At 41.8% G+C, this 27,339-nt stretch overlaps 1 protein-coding gene across 2 annotated transcripts in view; it reads right to left on the bottom strand.

Moving 5' to 3' along the window:
- The window catches only part of GOLGA5 (golgin A5), a 42,479-nt gene extending 26,528 nt beyond the window's left edge, over positions 1–15,951 (bottom strand). For both annotated transcript variants that reach the window (XM_010384505.2, XM_030931182.1), the window contains exons 1-6: positions 15,728–15,951; positions 12,591–13,164; positions 8,221–8,448; positions 5,662–5,881; positions 4,808–4,931; positions 3,419–3,622 (exon numbers count right to left, since the gene is read on the bottom strand). In XM_010384505.2, coding sequence (XP_010382807.2) covers positions 3,419–3,622; positions 4,808–4,931; positions 5,662–5,881; positions 8,221–8,448; positions 12,591–13,134 — 1,320 coding nt within the window. In that variant the 5' untranslated portion in view covers positions 13,135–13,164; positions 15,728–15,951. The remainder of the gene's footprint in view (positions 1–3,418; positions 3,623–4,807; positions 4,932–5,661; positions 5,882–8,220; positions 8,449–12,590; positions 13,165–15,727) is intronic.
- Between the last annotated feature and the right edge of the window lie 11,388 nt (positions 15,952–27,339).

Genomic DNA, 27,339 nt, shown 5'->3' with positions numbered 1-27,339 from the left:
TTTTAGGACCAATTTGGAGGGGCTCCAGATCTCAGGCTAAAATGTTTTAATATTATTTGGCAGGCTAAAACAAATTACCAAAAAGTAGAGAGAGGAGTGACATGACTAGAGATGCATTTTAAGAGGCTAACCTGGTGGTGCTATGAAGAAGATGCTCACAAACGATGGTCCGTGGGCCTGTTTTTGTACAGCCTGAAAGCTAAAATTTTTTTTTTATATTTTAAAATGATCATAAAAAATAAAAACAAAGAATATGTGATGGGAGACTACAGGTAGCCCACATAGCCTACAATATTTACTATCTGACCCTCTCAACGTTTTCTGATCCCTGAGATAAAAAATGAGTTTGAAGAAGAGATTTGACATGCAAAGACCAACTTATAAAGTCCTAATTCTAGTCTAGGAACAATAAGGACCAGCAGCTTTCATGTTAAATTAAAATATTTTAAAGTCATTCTCCTCCATCAAAAATAATTTTTCCTTTTCTGGGTGGCAGGATTATGGATTATTTCCATTTCCTTCTTCAAACTTTTTTTGTATTCTTCAAATTTTCTATAATAAATATGATCATTTATAACATTTTAAGTTTTTAATAAAAAACCAGAAACCTCCCAACCTCATTCCCCCATCTAGCTACTGTCCTAGTGTCCACGGTCAGGCACCCTGCCTCGGTGTCTTCAGCTCCCAGTCCACCCCGGAACGCTCTGTTGAGCGGTCCCCAGGGACCTCCTCGTCGCCAAGTCCAGGAACTCTGCTCGGTACTCGTCACATCAGAGCCGCCTGCTGTGGTTGGGGATCATGCCCCACTTGAAACTCTCCCCCTGCTTGGCTTCACTGGATGGCATCAGTCTCCTCCTGGTTCTCTCCAATCTCTGACCGCTCATCTTCTCAGTACTTTTCTTTTGCAGGCTATCTCCCTTTGCCCAGTCTCTAAATGCTGATGTTTAAGACTGTGTTTTTAGACCTCAGCCTTTCTCCCCATTAGGTTACACATCACTCTTGGCTAATCTTACCTACTCTCCCAACTTACTTCTAATTACCTTTCTAGCATTGTCACCTCAGTGCTGCATCAATTTTGCATACTTACCATAATTTGTCATACTCTCCTTTAACCCTAACCTGCTCTCTTTCCTATGTCCCGTTTTATTAACACAAGGAAACATCATTCATACACTCAAACCAAAAACCTGGAGTCATCCTAGATTCCATTTCTTTTTCCCCCATCCTTCCAATTAAATCTCCACGTATCAAATATTCTATCTCCCACATATCTATTAGCTGTCCCCTGCCTGCCATCCTCACTGCCACAAACTTTGATAAGGTCCGCATTATTTCTTATGATCACCTCTTCACCATCTACATGCCACTGATGTCACCATACCACCCCTTATCACTTCCATATTTTCAATAATTTACCAAGTACCAGGCACAGTGCTGGGGATACAACGATGAACATGACAGAGGCCCAGATCTCCCCTAACCTTTTCATCAGGCTGCCACAGTTCTCACACTCAAACCTGACCATGGCTTCTACCTGTCGTTGAGCTTTATCAGTCTTTTGCCTCCCATCTCTGAAGACATTATGTTCTAGCAGTATGGAACTAGCTGCAGTCCCTTAAATATGCCATGTTCTCTCTGGCTCCCTTGCTCTGGCACAGGTTGTTCTCTCAGAAATCTCTTCCCTATCATGAGTCTTCCTATTCATCTTTCAAGTTTCTCTTTATACCACATCTCCTCAGTGCAGTGATCTTTGACAGCTCCAGGCAAGTTTTAAGGGATTCTTCTCTCAAGCTTCCATCGTACTGCATCAATAACTTTATTACATTAATTATCTCAGTTTCTTTCCACTAAAATGAATGTTTTCTTAAAGGAAGAGGACATATCTTTTGAGCTTTGTATCCTCTGTGCCTATTGAGTAGTTAGGTGCTCAATAAGTAACTTTTCAATGAATTAACAAATTAGGGTGATACAAAAAAGTACTTAGGAAGAAGGGTTTGGGGAGTAGATGAATATGATACTTCATAGAAGCAGCATTAGAAAAAGGTATTCACAGCCATTAGGAGTTTGACACCAAAGGAAAAAGGTAAAGTCAAAAATGACCCTGAGGTTTCAAGCTTTACTGCCACATGGCAGTAATGCTGACCAAAAGAGGGAAATGCGGGAGAAGCTGGTCTGGGAGCTGAACACCCCATGCCTGCAAAGCGGGCAGCTGGACAATGAGGTCAGGAGGTCAGGCTTGGAAACATGCTTGAAGTCATATGCAGGCGACTATCAGAGGCAGAGTGAGCATACGGCAATGCAAGGTAAGAAAGGACGATGAAAGAGGGTTCAGGACAGTTTAGGAGGACTCTTACTCTTCGGAGATTGGGAAGAGGGCCTAAGAGAGACAGAAACAGCTGAAGAGGATAAAAAGAGAGCCAAGGAGATGTGAACAGCATAGAAGGCAGGAGTTCCAAGAAAGTGGGAGGGTTAACAGAGCCAAATGTTCTACCAAAATACAAGGTATGGAAACTAAGAAAAGGACAGAGAATATTTATTTAGGTCATCAAATACTTTTGAGAAGAAATTTCAGACATGTAGTAGGAAAAGAAGGAGATAAGAGTTAACAAGTTCTACAGAAACGAAGACAGCATGTATACAACAATTCTGGTGACTATGACGTTGAAAGAAAGGAAGATAGGGAAATAGTGCAAAGTGGTCACAAAGCTAAAAGAGACTGTTTTTCTTGTAAGCAGGAGTCCGAGATCTAGTCTTCATTTTTCCACTAAGTAACCATGTGCTCTTAAGTAAGCTGAGCCAGAAGGCGGCAGCCACAGAGAGGCACACACGGGAAGGAAGGGCATAGATTTACGGAGAAAGGGCTTACACATGAGATGGGAGATGGAATCAATGCACAGGCAGGAAAATGATCCTAGAAAAAAAGGAAAGGACATGTTTTCCCTCTGAAATGAGGGGCAAAGGAAAGAACTCAAAAACGACATTAGATGACTGCAGTCTTTCTTAATGAAGTAGAGGGTAAGGTCACCTTAGATCTGAAGGAGGGGAAAAAAAGCTGGGTGAGGCAATTCTGAGAACTGGATGAGTCCTAGAGCAGTTGCTGCAAAAATTCAATAGGAGATCAACAAGGAAGAATGAAGAGCTGCTCAACAACAAGCATTAATATCATCACAGTGAGTAAGGTGACAGGTTGAAGACCTGAACTAGGCAGTGGCAGAATGAATTTTTTTTAAAAGAAGTGGTAGGAACAAGACACACCACATCCTTTTAATAAAATTTCTAAAGTAGAGTAAGGCACCTAAAGCTAGCCAATCAGCCAAACACGAACAAAGCACCTCACACAGTATCTACACAGAATCTCGAAGTGTCTTTCAGTTAACTCGCACATCTTAACATCCAAAAGTGTACATTTCATGCTTACTTGGAGTATTCTAGTAGCTTTTTGCTTGTAGTCAATTAATTCCTGCTTAGAGGACTCCAAGTTCAACTTATATAGCTTGACTTGCTGCTGCAGTTCATCAACCCTCTTCTTCTCATCTGAATATTTTCTTTCTGCCAGTGTAATTGCTTCTGCTAAATTCTGACGTTCCATTTCCACTTTATTAAGGCGTGCAGCAAACTCATTCTGTGACAAATTTTTATATCATAATTATGATATCATTTAGCTTTGAAACATATTTTACAACCATCCATTTGGATATCTTATGAGATTTATTAGCTCAGCCAAACAACATAATAGGGATGGGAAAAAATTCTTAATTTGTTAGGAGCTAAAGTATAGGAAATCTAAGGTTGTGGCTCCCAAACATGGCAATGCATTAAAATCAACTAGGAAGTTTGTTAAAAATACAGCCATCCAAGGCCTTTTCCAAGCTTACTAAATTGGAATTTTCAAGATGCGCCTGGGAATCTGTTTTTTAAGAAATTTCCCAGGTGAACCTGGTCACTTGGATAGTAGGTCTGGTCTGATACCAGCTGATCAACTGCTTCCAATTCAATAAGTAAATAAATAAGTGTAAACTACACCATATTTTAAAGAACCAGTATTAAAAAATAACATAAAATATCTCATCAATAACTTTTAATATTGACTACATGTTGAAATGATTAATACTTTGGATATACTGTGTTAAATACATCATTAAAATTAAGAAACACACACTACCTGATATTTATGTTCAGGACTAAACTACTTTCACCTGTTGAAAAACTAGCCCAGACCAGTGGTTTGCAACCCTGACTGCTCATTAGATATACCTGTGAATCTTGTAAAACCAAAGTGCCAACACCTAGGCCCTACCTCATACAATGGAATGTGACTGTGTATGGAGATCAGGCAGCACAAAGTATCACACAGGTGATTCCCATGTGTAGACAGGGCTGGGACTGAACTAGATGCAAAAATTCATCTAAGAGTGAAACTCTTTACATACTACATATAATTTTCTCCTGAAATAAATGAGCCAGATTAATCTGGAATCAGAAAAAGCTTAAATTAATAAAAAAACAAATACGACCCCCCAACCATTAGCATTTAATCAAATAATGACAATGATTATTGCAAAAATTAAGTAAAAGATGTATATCTCTAATGCACATTAACTATTGTATAATTGTTTCTCAACACATAAAATTAAATTTAGCAAGGATCAAGCTAAATTTTCAAATATGTGATTTTTGTCACAGAAACAGAATTTTCTGAAAATGCATTGCAGAATTGTATTAAAGAGTTAACGTGCTATGAAACAGCATACTGGTCATTTTTTCTGTGTCCAAGTAACAATAGGAATCTGTTGTCTCCCATTCTGACCTGCATCTGTTTATAGCTCTCCTGCTCTCTCTTCAGAGTGGCATCGGCTTCATGCAGTCTCTCCTGAAGAGTCTGCAGAGCTTGATTCTGCAGGCTATTACCTTCACTTTGATCCTGTATTATTCTAAAGGAAAATGCATCATTTGAAATAACTCATGTCCACAGTGTACAAGTGATAAGGCAGAGTAATTTTTAGAGCATCAGCTTGTCAGTCAAGCACAAAAAAAGATAATTTGACTGAAATATTTTTAGATAAATCTTTCCTGTCTAATGGAATATAATCTATGTTTTTAGGCATCTAAATATAAGCACACACCGTATAATGAAAGATTAATGACACTACAAATGCTTTTAAATTCAGAATTTGCTAACAATGCATCTCAAGGTTCAAACAACGAATACATTTTATGTTGTTGAGATGGAGTTTCGCTGTTGTTGCCCAGCCTGGAGTGCAATGGCACAATCTCGGCTCACTGCAACCTCTGCCTCCTGGGTTCAAGTGATTCTCCTGCCTCAGCCTCCTGAGTAGCTGGGATTACAGGCATGCGCCACCACCCCCGGCTAATTTTTTTTTGTATTTTTAGTAGAGACGGGGTTTCTCCATGTTGCTCAGGCTGGTCTCGAACTCCCAATCTCAGGTGATCCACCTGCCGCAGCCTCCCAAAGTGCTGGGATTACCGGCTTGAGCCACCATGCCCAGCCAATGAATCCATTTTAAACATACACACTTCTAACACTACCAAAAGAAATATTCCCTCTTGTAAATTTCCAAGAAAGCTAAATTTCATAAGAGGATACACTACAATGTTTACCATGACTTGCTCATTTTTTTCATTATTCATAGAATCACCTACCGTAATTTTTCACTCTGTAAGTCTTCTAATGCTTCTGTGCGAGTACTCAGCAGCTGGTCAGCTTCCTGGAGTCTCACTTTCAGGACAGCCAGCTGGGAATCCTTTGCAGCCACAGCTTCAGTCAGGTCATCTACTTGGGCTCGGAGTTCTCGAGTCATTCGGTCACTCTTTGAATGGTCAGCATTCCACTTTTCAACTCTTGCTCTTGCTCTGTTTAATTCTACAAAAAATTTTAAATTTCTCTATACTAGCAAAATCAAACACAATTTTCTCAGAGCACATATAGTTTCTACTTCGAGTGCCTTTAGTACTTTCCTTATTGACAAAATTAGGAGCTTACACGTATCTTCAATCTTCTATGCCCCAGTGGGTCCTCCACTCTTGAAGGGCAATATTCACGGCTAGATTATAGTTAACAGATTAGAAAAGGACATGAAGCTAGCTGCTCTTCTACAATGCTGTTTGTATATCATAAAGCATCTGGGAGCCGAAACTAGTATTAATAGATAGCAGAGTATATTTTCTAAAGTTCTGCTAGTGACAGGGGAAGGAATGCAAATCCAAATCAAAGGTACACCCCAGTAAGAACAAAACAAACAAAACAAAACCTAAACACAGAAAAGAATCTACTTCTTTCAATTACTGTTGCAAAAAGATGTTATTCTTTTGACCTAGGAAATCAATGCAAAAAGAGCAAAGGAGTGTTCTATTTCAGAATACAATAGCATTTCCATACCCTCACATACCGTATATAATTGCAGTTAGCGACCAAAACATTTTTTAGAATACTGAATCAAACTTTACAGGGTGTCAAAGCTTTTTTTTTTCTTTCAGTGAAACAGACCTTTTTAAAGAAACAAAACACAAAAAACAAAAACATGAGACAGAGCCTCACTCTGCTGCCCCAGCTGGAGTGCAGTGGCATGATCACGGCCCATGACTCACTGCAACCTCCAACTCCTGGGCTCAAGCGATCCTCCCACCTCAGTCTCCAAAGTAGCTCAGACTACAGGTACACATCACCACACTCAGCTAATTTAAAACAAAAAAAAATTGTTTTTTGTAGCCCAGGGGTCTCACTCTGTTGCCCATGCTGTTATTGAACTCCTGTCCTAAGCAATTTTCCAATCTCAGCCTTACAAAGTGCTATTACAAGTGTGAGTCACTGTGCCTGGCCAAACAGCTCTATTTCTATGTCTAAATTAGTCTGGGTAAACTAAAACTTTATTTCTAAAGTCAGCCTGACCAGTGATTATTTATTTATTTATTTTTGTTGTTGAGATGGAGTCTTGCTCCGTAGCCCAGGCTGGAATGCAGTGGCCAATCTCGGTTCACTGTAATCTCTGCCTCCTGGGTCCCGAGTCCTGGTTCAAGCAATTCTCCTCCCTCAGCCTCCCGAGTAGCTGGGATTACAGGCACGCGCCATGATGTCCAGATAATTTGTTTTGTATTTTTAGTAGAGACGGGGTTTCATCATGTTGGCCAGACTGGTCTTGAATTTCTGACCTTGTGATCCGCCTGCCTCGGCCTCCTAAAGTGCTGGGATTACAGGCATGAGCCACCACACCTTGCCTAGTGAGTCTTAAACTATCTTCCCATTCCTCTCTTCTGGGCTCTATTCATGGCTTGGCAAAACTTTTCCCACCATCCCCTCACTCCTTTCTAATTAGCCCCAAGAACCAAAGCAGCAATTTTGTCCTCTTGTCTTCTTCTCAGCCACACTTACGGTAACATTCACACCTTCCTCAGTGACTACCTCAGTAATGAGATTATTTCCTTCTTAATTACCCATTTCTGAGGAACTTGAGGTTTCCTACTCCAGGGCCACCTCACTGCACAATTCCCAAGGGCACTGAACTGAATTCTATGTACTTTTATGTGCCCTAGAGCAGCAATACTGCAACCCTATTAGTGTCTACTACTTTGTTTAACGGAACAGCTTCCCTTGAAAGTTCAGAATAAAGAAATGAACTAGACTACTACTCTCAGTTCTTCAATTTCATGGTTCTTAAAGGATGACCAAAGAAGCGAATACTCTTATGTTTTGGGTTGGTGGGAGGATGACTGGTCCCACTTCCAAATCTGGGCACTGTTTTTCTATGAAAATATCATTTTACAAGTCTCATCTAATTTCTCACAGTTTAAATGTAAATATTTCTAACAGTTCAAAGTTTTTAAGTTTATTATTATTTTATTTTTATTTATTTACTTATTTTTGAGACGAAGTCTTGCTCTGTTGCCCAGGCTAGAGTGCAGTAGCGTGATCTCGGCTCACTGCAACCTCCACCTCCCTGGTTCAAGCAATTCACCTGTCTCAGCCTCCTAACTGGCTGGGATTATAGGCACCTGCCACCACGCCCGACTAATTTTTTTGTATTTTTAGTAGAGACAGGGTTTCACCATGTTGGCCAAACTGGTCTTGAACTCCTGACCTTAGGCAATCCGCCTGCCTCGGCCTCCCAAAGTGCTGGGATTACAGGCACGAGCCACTGCGTCTGGCCTTAAGTTTATTTTTAAAAGTTAAATTCCTAATCCTGAACAATTTAAATAAGCCTCTACCTTCTTGAGTCTCTTTGGATCTTTGAAGTAACGAGGCCATTTCTTGATTTAAAGACTGAACTTCATTCCTCAGCAGCTGATTCTCCAGTCGAAGGTTAGACAGTTCATGTGATTTGCCATCATCATTAGGTGTTGGAGTGTGGTCAGGGCAGGCAGCATCTGATGATGCATTTTCCTTTGAAGATTCCTCTTGACCTTCACGGCTAGAATCTGAGTTATTGGCAGCTTCTGTATAAAAAGAATATATTTTTGTTACACTGGCGTGTTCATCACATATGCGTTAATAACTTGCTTTGGTAGGATGCTCAAGTTGACTTTTAGGACTTGGTAGGATGCTCAAGTTTAGCTATAGCTAAAACACCATAAAAAGTAAACAAATTCTCAGTTAGGCACGGTGGCTCATGCCTGTAACCCCAGCACTTTGGGAAGCCGAGGCAGGCAGATCACCTGAGGTCAGGAGTTTGAGACCAGCCTGGCCAACACGGTGAAACCCCATCTCTACCAAACATACAAAAATTAGCCAGGCATGGTGGCGTGCACCTGTAGTGACAGCTACTCAGGAGGCTGAGGCAGGAGAATCACTTGAGCCTGGGAGGCTGAAAGTGTTGCAGTGGGCCAAGATTGCACCACTGCACTCCAGCCTGGGCGACAGAGCGAGACTCTGTCTCAAAAAAAAAAAAAAAGTAAACGAATTTTCAATAGTCTTCCCTCTGATGAAATGTCATTCTCATAAATGGGTCATATGGACCTCTAAGGATCCTCAAGTCTGGATACACTGAATGAATGGCAACATAGAGTACAACACCGTTCTGGGGAGAACATCAGAGATCATTTGAGTGGTTGGGTTCAGGTAAAATGGGTTTGGATTTCCTTTTGTCTCCAAATGTTTTTGGAAAAAAAAAACAGGAGAAGTCTCAAACACTGAAAAATTGGGAAGGCACAATATAGCAGCTGCAGGTTTCAAGGCAAGAAGAGTAGTAACAGGTCACTGTAATTTTTTTTTTTTAAATCAAACTGGAATCTAAAATGTCTTACCCAAAGAGAGAGAGACTCATGAATTCAGATTAATCTTGTTTTTCTTACTAAATATAATGCAAGTATACTTTTAAATTACTCTAAAAATTATGTGATGAAAATGAACCATGTATCTAAATAATAAAACTGACTAAAACAATCAATATATGGGTAAAAGACTTAAAACTGTATAAGGTTATATAAACAAATATCAATAATCAAATGAAAAAGTTCTGAACATCTTTAGTCATCAAGGAAATGCAAATTAAAATCACAATGAGAACCAAGAGACATCCCCTAGAATGGCTAAAATTAAAAACACCAAATGTTGGGGACACTGCAGGGCAACTAGACCTGTCACTGCTGGTGGGACTATAAAATGGTACAATCACTGTGGGAAAAGGTTTTATAATTTCTTATGAAATTAAACATGCAGCTACTGTTTCACCCAGCAATTCCACTCCTAGGTATTTATACAAGACAAATGAAAACATTTGCCCACAAAAAAGCAAGTACAAAAATGTTTATAGCAGTTTTATTCACAATAATCCAAAACTGGAAACAAATCCAATGTCCATAAAAGAGAAGAGATAAACTGTGGGACAACCATAGAATAGAATACTACATAACAATAAAACAGAATAAAAAAAGAACAGTAACATGGATGAATCTCACTAACAGTTCAGTAAAAGAAGCCAGATTAGAAAGTATATACACTATATGATTCAATTCATATGAAGTTTTAGAAAAAGCAAAACTAAGGAGAGAAAAATCAGAGCAATTAGTTGCTTCCTCCTTCATACTTCCAGAGCACTCTGACCATACTTCAATTGCCACATTTACTAGACCACATGTAAATTATCTGTTTACATGTCTAGCTCACCCACTGGACACTTCCATATACTTGCACCTAGTAGGTTCTTTGTATAATTAATTGAAAGATAGCTGAGAATAAATTTCGGAATGTGTGAACATATTAATCAACTGCTACTGCACGATCCTATTTTGACAATCCAAAACCTCTTCTTCTATACAAGTTTTTGTCTTGAAAATACAAGAAAGATTTTATTCACTAACAGCCAAGACAATGAAAGAAGCTATAACATCTAAGAACATGACAAACTCCCATCAATAATCAACTCTATAAAGAATCCCTGGCTGGGTGTGGTGGCTCACGCCTGTAATCTCAGCACTTTGGGAGGCCAAGGTGGGCAGACTGCTTGAGGTCCAGAGTTCAAGACCAGCCTGGTCAACATGAGGAAACCCCATCTCTATCAAAAAATACAAAAATTAGCCAAGGGTGGCGGTGCACACCTATAGTCCCAGCTACTTGGGAGGCTGAGGTGGGAAAATCGCTTGAACTCAGGAGGTGGAGGTTGCAGTGAGCTAAGACTGTGCCAGGGTACTCTAGCCTGGGTGACAATAAGACCCTGTCTCAAGTTTTTTTTTTAAAAAAAGCCAGGTATAGTCGCTCACGCCTACAATCCCAGCACTTCAGGAGGCCGAGGCAGGTGGATCACGAGATCAGGAGACCAAGAGCATCCTGGCTAACACAGTGAAGCCCCGTCTCTACTAAAAATACAAAGAAAAATTAGCCGGATGCGGTGGCGGGCACCTGTAGTCCCAGCTACTCAGCAGGCTGAGGCAGGAAAATGGTGTGAATCCAGGAGGTGGAGCTTGCAGTGAGCTGAGATCCGGCCACTGTACTCCAGCCTGGGCAACAGAGTGAGACTCTGTTTCAAAAAAAAAAAAAATTCCCTGTGGCCAGGCCATGGTAGCTCATGCCCATAATCCCAATGCTGTGGGAGGCCAAAGTACGAGGATCATTTGAGCTCAAGACCAGCCAGAGCAACACAGTGAGATGCTGTCTCTATTAAAAATAATTTTTAAAAATCAGCTGGGCACAGTGGTATGCACCTATAGTTCCAGCTACTCGGGAGGCTGAGGCAGGAGGATCACTTGAGCCTGGGAGGTCAAGAGTACCACAAGCTGTGATAGCACCACGGCACTTAAGCCCGGGCAACAGAGCAAGACCGTCTCAAAACAACAAAAGAATCCCTGCAAGAACCTACTATCAAGTTTCTTGCCTTTTTTCTTTTTTTATCTTTGGAGACAGGGTCTCATTCTGTTGCCCAGGTTGGAGTGTAGTGGTGCAATCTCAGCTCACTGCAACCTCAACCTCCTGGGCTCAAGCAATTCTCCCATCTCAGCCTCCCAAGTAGCTGAGACTACAGGCATGTGCCACTGTGCCTGGTTAATTTTTGTATTTTTTGTAGAGACAGGGTTTTGCTATGTTGTTCTGGCTGGTATCAAATTCCTGGGCGCGAGTGATCTGCCTGCCTCAGCGTTCCAAAGTGCTGGGATTACAGGTGTGAGCCACCATGCCCAGCCTATTGCTATTTTATTTTATTTATTTATTTTTTTGAGACGGAGTCTTGCTCCGTGGCCCAGGCTGGAGTGCAGTGGTGCAATCTCGGCTCACTGCAAGCTCCGCCTCCCAGGTTCAAGCCATTCTCCTGCCTCAGCCTCCTGAGTAGTTGGGATTACAGGCGCCCGCCACCATGCCCGGCTAATTTTTTGTATTTTTAGTAGAGATGGGGTTTCGCTGTGTTAGCCAGGATGGTCTCAATCTCCTGACCTCGTGATCCGCCCGCCTCGGCCTCCCAAAGTGCTGGGATTACAGGCGTGAGCCACCGTGCCCGGCCTATTGATATTTTAAAACACTTAGTAGGTACCTGAATTAGCCACATTTACGATGTTAATCTCATTTCACAGGAAAGAAGGTGTACTTGTAGAGGTAATCTCACAGGGAATTAAACAATTGAAAACAAGAATTCTAAGCTCTTGCTTCACTACCAGGTCAATGCCTTCAACTCTTCAACTTGGATCAAAGTTCAGTCTCTCAGCTTTATTTGTGGAGGATGTGGGGGGAAAAACATACAAAAAACACAACCCAGAAAATACGTGAAGCACAGTCTCCTGTCATTCTTACAATCCTAGTAACAAAAAGATATCAACTGGGATAGCCCCTGATCCAAAGTGACATGCTTTCTTTCAGATTTCAAAATTTTCTTTTTTTAATCTTAAAATGTCTTAGGGAATCAAATATGAAATACTTTGTTAGATGCTGAGTGGGTAAAGTTGCCTTCCAGACAATATTAAGTCCCTGCTACAACTGTCTATTGACTAATAGTAGTCAATGATGTCTCCCTTGTTTACACCACACATTTGCAGGGAGTCTGCCCTTACACCAGTGGAAACAGATCCCATAACAGTGAATGAGAAACACCATTGGATCATATGATGACACATTCAATTTGGTTAACTCTAAAAGAAAGAGAGGACTGATTAACTACCGTGGGTTTGGCTCCCAAAAGAATTTTCTTCAGTGGTTTTGATGGTGGTTATACTGGGGTTCACAGAGCTGACACTTGATGTCTGAGAACTCTGAAAGACAGGTGTCTTGCCTTTTTCCTTTTTGATTTCCACCCTCCCGGTAGGCTCCTTCTGTGAACTATTAAGAAAATCAAACAGCAGCTCATCATCAGGTTCTGACTTTTTTCTTCGCACAAACTGGGATGAAGGCCTAGGAACAGATGCATTTTCAACAGGATGAGAGGCCTCTACTGGTGTCCGAGATCCTACTTTCACATTTGCAGTGCCAGCTAAGATGGTGGCTTTTTGATTTCGAATGTTATCAGCTGCTGATGAAATATACGTAGCTTTAGGTCCAGTCTGATACGTCAAATCTGTATTTTGCTGGTGAAACTCAGTATAGTCAGTATTTTTGCTATATATGTTGCTGGTATTGTCTTTCCTACTGAGAGCTGTTGCAGCCCCTTGATCAACTCGGTTTAAAAGATCTTCTGCCTTTCCAGCAAGATCAACAAACCAAGACATGATGGCAGCAAGATAATCCTATTGGCAAATCTGTAAAAAGGACATAAAATGATCATTGTGGCATAATGGCAGAGTATGAAAAATGGTTAACACCAGACTCCGCAGTCAGGTAGTCCTGGGTTGAAATCCCAATCCTACCTTTTACTAGCTAGGTAACCTTGAGCAAACTACTTAAACGAGGCTGAGAAATCTTATGTAGAAAACAGGAGGAAAAGTGTACTTACCTTAAAGGATGGTTTTATGATGAAATAATATATAAAAGACACTTTGCAAAATGTTTGGCACATAATAAGCACTCATTTTAGTGGCTGCTATTATCCTTATTACAACTACCACTACTGTTCTTATTACTATTTCAATAAAGGGCAAATCTCAATGTAGCAGAAGCATCTGTTATGGGCTGAACTGCATCCCTCCAAATTCCTTTATTTGAGTCCTAACCCCCAGACCTCAGAATGTGACTGTTTTTGGAGATAGGGTCTCTAAAGGGATAATTAAAATGAGTCATTAGGGTGGGCCCTAACCAAATATAACTGGCATGTCCTTCCAAGTGGAGGAAATTTCAACACAAACAGACATACAGACAGGACACAGGGAGAAGGCAGACATCTGCAAGCAAAAGAAGTAGGCCTCAGAAGAAACCAACTCTGCCAATACCTTCATTTTGGACTTCAAGCCTTCAGAACCGAGAGAAAATAAATTTCTGTTAGCTCAGCCAATCAGTCTGTGGTACTTTGCTACAGCAGCAAATTAGCAAATAACCAATATGGCAAAATTCCAGTACAACCAAATAAAAATAAAATTCACTGAAGTTTGTTTTAAAGTGCTAACACTTGAAAAAACTTTTTCGTTAAATACAAAAGCTATCTTAATATTAAACTGCGGCACTATTACATATAATTCAGGCGTGCATATAATTTGTCTAAAGTACATGCTCAATAATTCAAATACTCAATACCTACCACGTGCACATGAAGTTCAGAATAAAAACCAAAACTGCATAACCACTCATTCCATACATACATTTGAGTACTTACTATGTGCCACAATACATCAAAGTAATGATGAAGATACAGATATAGAAGGGCTCTATAATAAAGTCCACAACCACTTCTAGAATGTGCATGTTGTTCCTTTTGCCAAGAACTCTTTCATGGTTAACTTTCTTGTTCTTGGTGTTTACTCAAATGTCATCTGCTTCAGAGTTCTCCTTTCCATCTAAGTTAGGTCAATCATTATCTGTACATACCCTATTCTTTTGCCTCACAGCCCTTCATGTGTTATAACTATGTATTTTTTTTAACATGTCTCTTGTTCTTGCGGAAAGGGGGGCAGTGGTTGGATAGAGATTGTGTCTGCTTTGCTCACCAATGAATTCTCAGAGTCTAGCACACAGTAGGCACTCATAAATACTGCTGAGTGGAATTTTTATATGACAGATGCTGTACACAGGTACACATGTATCTTTCATCATATGCAATTTTCACAGTCACATTATGAGGTAAACAGCAATATCCTTTTTTAAAAGCAAATGTGGAAAGGGTTGAGAAAGATCCCCGAGTTTAGATAGCAGCTCAGATACTCAAGTCTAAGTCATCCTAATGCCAAACCCACCTTTTAACCCTTGCCTCCCTATACCATATAGCTCAAAATCTAAAAAACCTCCAGAAGAAACTCATCCTTTAAATCTGTTCTTTACACATGTGACTATTACATGCCTATGTCTTTCGGAGTTTATAAAAAAAACCAAATGAAAATGGAGATGAAATGCTCTGTAACATACAGAACACCATACAGGTCAGGCACTGTGGCTCACGCCTGTAATCCCAATACACTGGGACGCCAAGCGGGGAGGACCACTTGAGGCCAGGAGTTTGAGACCAGCCTGGGCAATGTGGCAAGACCCTGTCTCTACAAAAAAAAGTAATAAAAAAATCAAAACACACTAATTCTTTCTATCTTGCCTCTCATTTTAAAATTAATTGGGCTTTAAAACATACCATTAAATTGCTACTAAAGTTGCAATTAATGTTGATTACCCAATTAAATACTTAGATGGGCCCTGGGCACTTGCGCCATTGACAAACATCTCAAAGACACAAAGGACTTCAGAGGCACCCGTCAATTCCCCAGGCACTGCCCAGGGGCAGAGAGAGTGCGTGGGATGGGGATGGATCTGCAGAGGGCGGTGGCAGGGCCTGCTTCGAAGGACAGGCGTCAGCACAGAGCAAGGGAGGCTGCAGTTCAGTCGGGTAGGCCCAGTCGGTAGTGCCCTGGGGTCTTCAGTCTGTGGATCTGAGGTAAGCGAGCAGAGACCCCCCCACTCCGCTCCCCACCCATCTCGTTCCGTGCGGGAAGAACGGCCAGGCCAGGCAGGGGTCAGGAAGAAAGAAGACAGAGGAGGGCAGTAAACAACGTCGGCTGAAGCCCATGGGGTCTCTCCAGCTACCCTCCTCCGCCCCTAACAGAGCGAAGACGAGCGCCACCCGAAAGAAGACGGAGAGACCAGGGTCTCCGCTGAAGAGACGGTGCCCCCGCTCCTAGGACCGTTAACACCCCCGTCTCGTCCAGTGGGCCCTCGCCTCCGCCTCACCTGAGGACTCCGGAGAGGTTGCACCACGGCCTAGTCGCCGTCCTGGGCCGCGCCCCCTCGGCAGCTGGCCCGGAGGGGGCCCAAGCAGAGTAAACCTTCTCACCGACCCGCCGTGGCCGTGCTACTGCTTCCGGGAGACGTGGAAGGGGCGCGAGGACCCCAAAACAGAGTGGCTTTCGAGATGCCTGCACGGCAGGGAGCCGAGAACAGCCACCTGCAGGCGATTCAGGCGGTGGCGCCGGTGGCTACGGGGTCCTTGCGCATGGCCACGCCCCTTTTCCGCCCGTGGCGAGACAAGGCGCGGCGCAGGGCCTGCGTGCGTGTGACGTGGCTGTCCTCTCGCGGTGGACGGCCCGCACGCGGCCGGCGCAACATGAAAGGCCACACCCACAAAGGGCGGGACCTCAATGTGGGTCACATGGGTTCTCCCTTTACTCACCATCTCCCCTGAGTTTTTCAGAAGAGAAATGCCGGAGGCCAACGGCAGAAGGTGGAAATAAGAAAACATGATCCGGATTGCATAGCGCTTACTTTCTAGTGGCAGAGACAGATACTACATAACAGTGAATGGACAAGACAATTTCAGGGCGTTACCAGAGCTGTAATGACAAGAAAACGGGGAAAAGTGACTGGAGGCACGGGAGGTACTTTAAATCACGTGGTCAGGGAAAGTCTCTCTGAGATGATATTTGAGCTGAGACCCAAAGGATGGAAAAGGTGGTACTGTGGTTAAGTTATGCATGCAGTTCATTGACTATCTGAAATAAGTCTCAAATCCACATTCAATAATTCAAATACTCAGCACCCACTATGTGTACAGGATTGGGCTAATTTGGCCCTAATGACAAGCCTACAATACAGTTCCAAGTCTCACATCTTTGAGTTGAGGAAAGTAAGGCTCAGTTTTAAGTAATTTGTCTAAGACCATCTGTCCTAATAAGGAGTCCACATTACTCCAAAGCCTGTGCCCCGTAGACTCAAAGTTTTATTGTCTCCAAATTAAATATTGGAAGTAATTACAGCTCCTGCTTTTCTTCCTCAGGTGAGGTTTAGCCCAGTACAAGTGAAGAGAAAATTTTTCAGCACCAGGAGGTCATAATAATGGCATCTAACATTTATCAAACCTTTTATTAAGCGTAGAATACTGTGTTAAGCATTGCATGTGCCTCACCTCATTTTAATCTCACATTCATAAGAAAGGTACTATTTTTCTCTGGTAGGTGGTATTGTTGTTCCTAACTATTAAGTTGTTTTTCCAGTTAAGGATTATACATCATCGTCTGTTGCCATGTAACTGCAGTGCGTCCTGTAGGAGGAGCATTCTTTTTTTTTTTTTTTTTTTTTTTTTTTTGGAGACGGAGTCTCGCTCTGTCGCCCAGGCTGGAGCGCAGTGGCCGGATCTCAGCTCACTGCAAGCTCCGCCTCCCGGGTTCACGCCATTCTCCTGCCTCAGCCTCCCGAGTAGCTGGGACTACAGGCGCCCGCCACCTCGCCCAGCTACTTTTTTGTATTTTAGTAGAGACGGGGTTTCACCGTGTTGGCCAGGATGGTCTCGATCTCCTGACCTCGTGATCCGCCCGTCTCGGCCTCCCAAAGTGCTGGGATTACAGGCTTGAGCCACCGCGCCCGGCCCAGGAGGAGCATTCTTTCCAGCCTCACTGATGTCAGGCTTGATCGTATGATCTTCTTTTGGCCAGTGAAATAGGAGCAGGGGGTCTTTCTGAGCAGAAGCATTAAGAGTTATTACGTATTTCAACCAGAGAAATGTTTCCTTTCATGAGAAGAGTCTGTGTCAGATGGGCTGCTCTTTCAGCCTTGGTCCTAGAAGAAAAAGGGGATGTGAAGCAGCTCACATCTGAGATTTCACATGAGTGAAATACCAACTTTTGTTGTTGTAAGCCACTGAGATTTAGGATTGTTTCTTACACAGCCCTACCTAATAAAATCAGACTACTATTAATATATTATCCGATTTTACAGATGAAGACACTGAGATTCAATGAGGTTTAGTTACTTGCCCATGGTCACATAGAAGCAAAAGTAGAACAACTGGGATTCAAACTTGGGTCTGTGTGACTCTAGAAACAATGTTTTAATTGTCAAAGGGATGAGAATGAAAGAAGTTGAGGAGGAACCAATCTTCCACTGTATTGGACTAAACCTGACCTGAGAGGAAGAAAAGCAGGAGCTGTAATTACTCCCAATATTTAATTTGGAGACAAAACTTTGAGTCTAAGGGCACAGGCTTTGGAGTAATGTGGACTCCTTATTAGGACTGATGATCTTAGACAAATTACTTAACCCGTTTTTTGGGGGGATTTTTTTGTTTGTGTGGTTGGTTTTTTGAAATTGAGCCTTGCTCTGTCGCCTATCCTGGAGTGCAGTGGCGCTATCTCGGCTCACTGCAACCTCCACCTTCCGGGTTCAAGTGTTTCTCCTGCCTCAGCCCCTTGAGTAGCTGGGACTAGAGGCATGTGCCACCATGCCCGGCTAATTTTTTGTATTTTTAGTAGAGACAGGGTTTCACCATGTTGGCCAGGCTAGTCTCAAACTCCTGACCTCAAGTGATCTGCCTGATCTGGCACTCAAAGTGCTGAGATTACAGGCATGAGCCACTGTGCTGAGCCCTTAACCTGTTTGAGCCTTACTTTCCTCAAGTTAAAGATGAAGACTAGGGACCATGTTGTAGGCTTGTCATTAGGGCCAAATTAGCCTGATCCTGTGCACATAGTGGGTCCTGAGTATTTGAATTATTGAATGTGGATTTTAGACTTAATTCAGATATTCCAAAAAATGGCAACGGGCAGGCCCCAAAAAAGAGTGTGTCAAGAATTCCCACATATACCCCCTAAGAGGTCAGCATATTGATGCCTGCCATGCATACATTGTTGGGGCCAGGGTGGATTAGCCAGAGAAACAGCACAACAGAGAGAGGCTACACCCTTGCCCAATGGGTTAGAAAATTTGCCCTTTTCTTCCCGCCTCCTCCCTGCCCTAATGCCACCAGCAGAACTAACGCCTAGAAAAGAAAGGGGAAGAAGGAAGCCTCTAGTGCTGTAGTGCAACCAAGCTAGTCTGCTCCAGAGATCAGGGAGAGGAACTTCGAGTAGAGCTTAAGGATGAAGTTTTAAACAAACGGGGCTTTATTGTGACTTCTAGAATGGCAGAGTAAGGAATTCAGCAAATTATCTTCCCCCAAAAACAACGATGAAATTGGACACAATTGTGAAAAACAACCATTTCAAATTCCTGGAAATCCACCACTGGCATAACATAAATTAAAAAGCATTTATTCAAGAAAAAAACTATTAAACCTTGGGTAACAACAGTGAGTCTGTGACACGTTACCATGGGGAAATTCCCAATCCCTCTCCTCCAGTTCCATGGGAATCGTTCTATCAGGGCTGAGTAGATGTGAAAACCAGCAGCTTTGCTGCCAGAGGAGGCTGACTTGGTAAGGAGTGGTGCCAGAAAAACCCCATGGCCAAGGAGAAAGGTTGATTGGGAATGCCAACATCACAATTACCTGGGCTGCAAGACTGGTTGAGCAAACAACTGATTAGAAAGCCTGCTGGAAGTTCAGCAGTGAGATCCAGGGAATCAGATAGGCATGGTGGGGTTTGGCGATGGGCTTATGGTCTGGAAGGCTGTGTCAGTTCAGGAGAGTTTGGCAAAAGCCCCAGTCATCTACTGGACCCTGGCGGAACATGAAGCCTTACACAGAGGCAGAGGAGACACAGGAGAACAAAAGCCAGGGAAGCCTTGCAGAAGATGCAGAGGAGACACAAGAAAACTCAGCAAAACAAAAGTCAGAGCAGTCTTGTAAATTGCCTGAATTTTGAATGTTCTTCAACACATTTAGATGACACAGCTCCATCAAGAAAGGGTAGAAGTCTCACTGGCTTGAGGTGTCTAATTACCACATCTGATCAATCATTGACTAAATTCTAAGCTATCTTGACCTTGGCGAAAACGTTAGAAAACCAGCCTTAGAAATAAACATAAAAGAGGAAAAAAAAAAAAAAAAACTGAGCAGAAACATCACTGTCAACACATTATGGAAGATAAACTCTGCAGAATCAGTCCAGGCAAGTCACAAAACAAATGTATAAGAAAAACAACAAAAAACACCCTCTGAGGGGCACATCAAAACACGAGAGTTGCTATATTATCTAAACTGTCCAGTTTTCAATTAAAAAAAAGCAGACATGCAAATGAACAGAAAAATGTGACCATACACAGAGGTGAAAATCAATATAAATGTCGTGAGATGTTGGACTTAGCATATAAGGACTTCAAGGAAGTTACTCAAACATGAGATCAAGTCTCACACAGCGCATCTACTCTATTAAAAAAAAGAGAGAGAGAGAGAAAAAATATGTTCAAAGAACTAAGTGAAAATATGACAACCAGCTGTGGCAGCTCACACCTGTAATCCCAGCACTTTGGGAGGCCAAGGCAGGAGGATTACTTGGACTCAGGAGTTCGAGACCAGCCTAGGGAACATAGTGAGACCCAGGCTCAAACAAACCAAAAACAAAAACAAAAATATTACAACAATGCTTCATAAAGTAGGGAATATCAGTAAAGAGATAGGGATTGTTTTTAAAAATATCAATGGAATTCTAGAATTGAAAAGTACAATAAGTAAAAAATAAAATTCACTAGAGGAGCTCAATGCAAATTTGAGTGGGCTGAAGAGAGAATTAGAAAACTTGAAGATAAATAGATAAATCAATAGAATTTGTCCAATCAATATAAAGAAAAAGGAATAAAAAATGAGGTGATTCTCAGAGATCTGTGTGACATCATCAGATATACCAATATGTATATAATGGGATTTCAAGAGAGAAGGATTGGGAGGAGGGGGGATATTTGAGGAAGAAATGGCCAAAAACTTTCCAAGTGTGATGAAAACATTTATCTGTACATCTAGGAAGCTCAATGATCTTCAAATAGGACAAACACAAAGACACTCAACCTGGCACATAATAGTCAAGCTGTTGAAAGAAAGAAAATCTTAGAAACTGTAGGAGGAAAATGACTCATCAAAGATAGATGAACAAGAGTAACAGCTGACTTCATATCAGAAACAATGAAGGAAGAAGGCAGTAGGATAACATGTAAAATCCTAAAGGGGAAAAAAAATGTCAACCAAGGATTCTATTTCCAGCAAAACTATTCTTCAAAAATGAAGGCTGGATAGAGACATTCCCAGATAAACAGAGACTGAGAGAAGTTGTGGCTAGTCGTATAAGACTTGCTGTATATGAAATAATAAAGAAAATCATTCAACCTGAAAGGAAATGACACCAGGTGGTAATTCAAATCCTGCATAAAGAAATTAAACAGAGCAGAGTGTTAAATACTGAAACAAGTCTGTTCTAAATACTAAAAGGGGCTGAAAATTATGGAAGCAAGCAAGCTGTCATCAAGGAAACTATGGCTCAGAGGAAAAAAATGGGAATTGATATAAATATCTTTGAGAAGTATTGGAAGAAATTAAACCATTTTCTGTCAGTGCTCCCAGTGAGTTGAGGCTACCTAATAAGCAATTAAACTAATATCTCAGAGTGTTTCCCTCCTCCAGCAGTGGCAACATAAGCTTCTTTTTGGGAGTGACTCCCCTTCTGAGTCTCCCACTTAACTGGCATCACAACTGGTATACTCTTTCTTTTACCCTATACTTCTTCATAACATTTACACAATTGTAATTATATGAGGGAGGGCAGGGACAGTGTCTGTCTTGTCTATGACTGTTTCAACAGAACCCAGCAAAGGACATGGCACAAGAAGATACTCCTACATACTGAATAATGAATGAATAATAATGTTCAGTAAATTGAGATAGCATGGAAAAGAGGCAGAAATCAGATAAACTAGTTTTTATTTGACTGTTAATTACCCTCAAGTAACTTAATCTTTCTGGCCCTCTATTTTATTATCAGGAAAAAAGACTGTACTCAACTGGAATATATCTAGTCTAGAAAGTAGGAAAACCTTGGTTCTAATCGTGATTCTCTAGTTTCTAGCTATAGGAACTTGAGCAAACCGCTTCTCTTCCCAGGCATCATTTATTAAATGGAGATACTGAACTAGAATTAGAGATTACAAGTCTGCAGCCTCAATTAATTGCTTTCATTTTGTTTGTTTTGTTTTGGTCACAGCACAGTGTTTAATTTCACTCTGTTGCTCAGGCTGGAGTGCTGTGGTGCAATGTTGGCTCACTGCAGCCTCAACCTCCTGGGCTCAAGTGATCCTCCCACCTCAGCCTCCCAAGTAGCTAGGACTACAGGCACATGCTACCATGCCTGGCTAATTTTAATTTTTTTTTTTAGAGACAGGGTTTCACTGTATTAACCAGGCTTGTCTTGAACTACTGAGCTCAAGCAATCCACCCACCTTGGCCTCCCAAAATGCTGGGACTATAGTTGTGTGCCACAGTGTCTGGCCAAAATTAAGAATTACTGTTCATAAAAATTAAAAGAATGAAAGGAAAGCCACAGATTGGGAGAAGGCATTTACAACACATATATTTGACAAAGGACTTATATCTGGAATATAATGCACTCTTACAAATCAAAATTTAAAAAAAAAATCCATCCAATAAGAATGAGCTAATAAATAAACACTTCGCAAGAGAAAATATCCAAAAGCACATGAAAAGGTGTTCAACATTATTAGTCATCAGAGAAATGTGAATTAAAATTATAATGAAATACATTTGCATACCTACCAGAATGGCTAAAATGTAAAAAGATGGAAAATTCCAGGTACTGATGAGGACATAGGGCCACTGGAACAGGCATATATTTCTGAGAGGAGTGTAAGTGATAGGAACACTTTGGAAAACATTAGCTATATCTACTAAAATTAAACAGAGGCCTACTGTATGACCTAGCATAGATTTACCCCATGAGTCAATAATTCTGCTCAGGAGAAATGAATGCAAGTATCCACCCAAAGACATTTGTTTACAAGAATGTTCAAAGCAGCTTTATTCATAATAATGCAAACTGGAAACATCCCAAATGCTAATAAACTGGTGAATGGATTACAAATTTGTAGTATAGCTGTACAACATGGTACTTCATACCAATGAAAAACAAGAAACTATAACACCATAGATGAAACTCATAGGCATAATTTTGACTTAAAAGAAGCCAGTCCAAAAAGACTGTAATTCTATTTCTCTGCAGGTCAAGAACAGGCAACGTGAATCTGTGGTTACAGAAGTCATAATAAGGCCAGGCACGGTGGCTGATGCCCGTAATCCCAACACTTTGGGAGGCTGAGGTGGGAGGATCACTTGAGCCTGGGAGTTCGAGAACAGCCTGAGCAATGTAGGAAGACCCCATCTCTACAAAAAAAAAAAAAAAAAAAAATTAATTAACCAGGAGTGGTGATGTGTGCTGCCTGTGCAGCTACTCAGGAGGTTGAGGGAGGAGGATTGCTTGAGCCCAGGAGTTTGAGGTTGCAGTGAGCTGTGATTGCGACACTGCACTCCAGCCTGGGTGATGGAGTGAGACCCACTCTCAAAAAAATAAAATTAAAAAAAAAAGAAAAGAAGAAGTTATAGTATCAGTTATCTTTTGGGAGGGCAGATATTAACTGGGAGTGGTCAAGATGGAGGTGCTCATAGTATTCTACATCTTAACATTGGTATTGATTATATGTAAAAATCCATCCAACACTGTACTTGACAGTTCTTTACATATATCATGTTATACTTAAAACAATTTTCAAAAAATACGTACCTTTAAGAAGGTAGTTCCACTTTTAGGAAATTACCCTACAGATATACTCACACTTATGCAAAATGACATATATGAAGTTATCAATTACAGTGTTGCTTATAACAACAAATAAGTTAAATGTTCGTTGATTTAAAACTCTTGGTACCTTCATTCAGTGGAATATTATGTGGCTGTTTTTAAAAAGAAACAGGATCTCTTATGCAAAGATATGAAAAAACTCTAAGATCTTAAGAATATATGTTAAATTAGAAAAAAACACAAAAGGAAAATAATGGTGTATATAGTGTGATTTTGTAATTGCCTGATGGGTTCTTCTTCCACTGCACAGATTTACTGAGACAGCAGTATTGCAGTAGAGAAAGAGTTTAATTAACACAAGGCTAGCGAAGTGGAAGATGGGAGCTTATTACTTGAAATCAGTCTCCCTGAAAATTTGGAGGTGAGGGTTTCTTAAGGATAGCCTGGTGGCCTGGGGTCTAGGGAATGAAGGATGTTAACTGGTTGGGTTGGGGATGAAATTTTAATAGAGGGTCAAAACTATCTTCTTATGCTGAGTCATTTCCTGGGTGGATCACAAGACCAGTTGAGCCAGTTTCTTGGTATGGGTTACAGGTCCAGGTGGCACTGAGAGGAGTTAGCCAGCTTGCCTGAGGTAGATAGCAAGGGAAGGGTCCCCAGAGAGCCCCCAACCCACAGGTTAGTGCCTCATCCCCACATAACAGAAAAAGCAGCCTGGGAAAAAAAGTCAAGCTGCAAGCAACAATAAGGGAACTAGCACAGGGAGTTGTGCCTGGAGACATGCCCAAGGCTGCACAGATAGAAGAACCTCCAGCCCATTCAGATAAAAACTTGCACAAACCTCCAGTTCACTCAGATAAGGAGACAAGACCTGACATAGAAATGCCTTTGTCCTTTTTATAATCAGTGGGCTCCTGGGAAAAAGTTTCTTCTCCTCTTTTGGGCATGAACACAGTGGGCTCCAATGGGTTCTTGTGGGCACTTTCCTTTCCTCTTCAGATTGTGAGACTGGCCTCTGTGAATCATCACTTCAGCCCCTGATTGGTTCGAGGCCAAGGTCGTCGGGCCGAGCTGAATCACTTTCTCCAAGACAGCCCACAGACTAAGCACATTCCTTCCCCTTCCCACTTTATAAAAACCCTGGACCCCAGCCTCATAGTGGGCAACCCATTCAGGCTTCCCTCTCTGCTGGCGGACAGCTTTTGTCTTTCGCTTATTAAACTTTCGTTCCCACCTCACTCTTGTGTCTGCACTTCTTAATCATCTTGGACGTGAGGTAAAGAACTCCGGGTGATACCTCACAAGAGAGATCGCCACACTGTGGTGCATTGGTGAGACTACAACACCACCAGCTGGTCCATCAGAATTCAGGGTCTGAAAAATGCCATCAACATTTCAGATTTTAACAATAGTGGTGTTGTCTACAGGAGCAAATGGGGAGGTTATTAATCTTGTGGCCTCCAGAATAATGGCTAGTTATAGTTTAACTACACTTATATCTTAACAGATGTAGGCCCCTCCCATAATACTAATCTTGTGGCCTTTCATTAGGTTTTTTTTTTTTTTTTTTTTTTTTTGGCTTTTTCTTCAATTATTGTTGTTTTGTTTTGCTTTCTTAAGACAGGGTCTTGCTCTGTTGCTCAAGTGAATGCAGGGGTGCAGTCTCAGCTCACTGCAACCCCTGCCTCCTGGGTTCAAACAATTCTCCTGCATCAACCTCCTGAGTACCTGGGACTACAGGTGCCCACTGCCACACCTGACTAATTTTTGTATTTTTAGTGGAGGTGGGTTTTCGCCAGGTTGCCCAGGCTAGTCTCCAACTCTGGCCTCAAGTGGCTAGTCTCCCACTTCGGCCTCCCAGAGTGCTGGGATTACAGGTGTTGGCCACTGCGCCTGGCCAGCCTTTCGTTAGTTTTTAAAAGGTAGTTTTAGTCTCCAGAAAAGGAGGGGGTAGTTTGCGGAAGGGATACTATCATCCTTGCTTTAAGGTTAAATTATAAACTAAATTACTCCCAGAGCCAGCTTGGCCTATGCTCAAGAATAAACAAGGATAGCTTGGAAGTTAGAAGCAAGATGGAATCAGCTATGTCAGATGTTTCTTCTTGTCATGATTTTGCAAATGTGGTTTCACTATCATTTGTGTAAAAATACTTTTTATAGGTAGAGTCTATGTCTTGAAGGACACTTTGTTTGCATCCAGAGAGGAGGACTTGGCTAGGTAACAGGAGTGAGAAGAAGGTTTATTTATTTATTTTTGAGAGAGCATTTCACTCTATCGCCCAGGATGGAGTGCAGTGGTGTGATCTCGGCTCACTGCAATCTCCACTTTCCGGGTTCAAACGATTCTCCTGCCTCAGCCTCCCAAATAGCTGGGACTATAGGAGTGAGCCACCACGCATGGCTAATTTTTGCATTTTTAGTAGAGACAAGGTTTCGCTATATTGGCCAGGCTGGTCTTGAACTCCTGACCTCAGATGATCCACCCGCCTTGGCCTCCCAAAGTTCTGGGATTACAGGCGTGAGCCACCATGCCCGGCCGGTTTATTTTTTAATGTGTCCTTTTTTGTATGTACCGTTTGAACTCTGTACCATAGGAATCTTATTTTTGAAAGTAAATAACATTAAAAAATTATTTTAAACTTTGAATATCCCAGGAGATAGAACGTACTCTCTATGTCTTCACAGCCCTGCCTCTCTGAATCCTTACACCCCATATTTAAAGCATCTATCCAGCCCCTGCAAGCTTCCCCTAGGTACTTTGTGACCCACACTAGAAGATTCCTGTGTCTTTCAGCTCCTTGGTGCTGTGATTCTACTTTGCACAGATCTGGAGAATGAAATTGTGAGCCATTTTGTGCATTTTTATCTTCCAGCAGCAGAGGGCACTTAGCACTTAAAAATATGTACCTTATGTTCATATGTATGTTGTATAATATCTAGATTGACAAGTAACATGAGTATTGCTGTATCCTTTCTTTTATAGAGCACAGAGTGTAGTATTCTTATGAACTGACCTTGAATGATCCAAGGGGATTTCATATTCCCACTCCTTTTCGGAAGTTCCCCAGATGTGACAGGCCAGTTCTGGTGTTTTCCATGTTATCTGGGCTGCTGAACTGCTCCCAGGGATGAATCCCTTCACCCCTGAGCCCCTGGTGAACCTCTTAGATCCCCCTCTCTCCCTGTCCTCAGTTGTCATGCCTTTGAAGAGCCCTCCAACCCCCATATGTCCCCATGTTGGTAGTGAGGCTAAGCGGAGAAAGTGCTTTATGTTGTCCTGGAAATAGCACAAGCGTGGGAGTAAACAAACTATGTTGTGCCTTGCTATGGTGTCATGGACAACTCTCTCAGTGCCTCAGTTAGTGGCTTATAAGGTGTATGTGGGTGATTGTTTCTTATGCCATAAAATTCTTTCTCTTTTTTTTTTTTTTTTTTTGAGACAGAGTCTAGCTCTGTCGCCCAGGCTGGAGTGCAGTGGTGGGATCTTGGTTCACTGCAACCTCCGCCTCCTGGGTTTAAGTGATTCTCCTGCCTCAGCCTCCTGAGTAGCTAGGATTACAGGCTCCTGCCACCATGCCCAGCTAATTTTTGTATTTTTATTAGAGACGGGGTTTCACCGTATTGGCCAGGCTGGTCTCGAACTCCTGACCTTGTGATCCGCCCACCTTGGCCTCCCAAAGTGCTGGGATTACAGGTGTGAGCCAGTGCACCCAGTCAAAATTATTTCTTTAAAGGGCTACATTGAACTAAATTTGGCCTGAGGACGCCTCTATACTTGAGTTCTTACGTAAGGAACTGCAACCTAACTTGGCACATAAACTAACTGAAAGCCTAACT

The sequence above is a fragment of the Rhinopithecus roxellana genome, chromosome 5 (assembly GCF_007565055.1).
Source record: "Rhinopithecus roxellana isolate Shanxi Qingling chromosome 5, ASM756505v1, whole genome shotgun sequence".
Lineage (NCBI taxonomy): Eukaryota > Metazoa > Chordata > Mammalia > Primates > Cercopithecidae > Rhinopithecus > Rhinopithecus roxellana.
The sequence above is the reverse complement of the archived record's forward strand: the minus strand, read 5'-3'. Positions and strand labels throughout refer to the sequence as shown.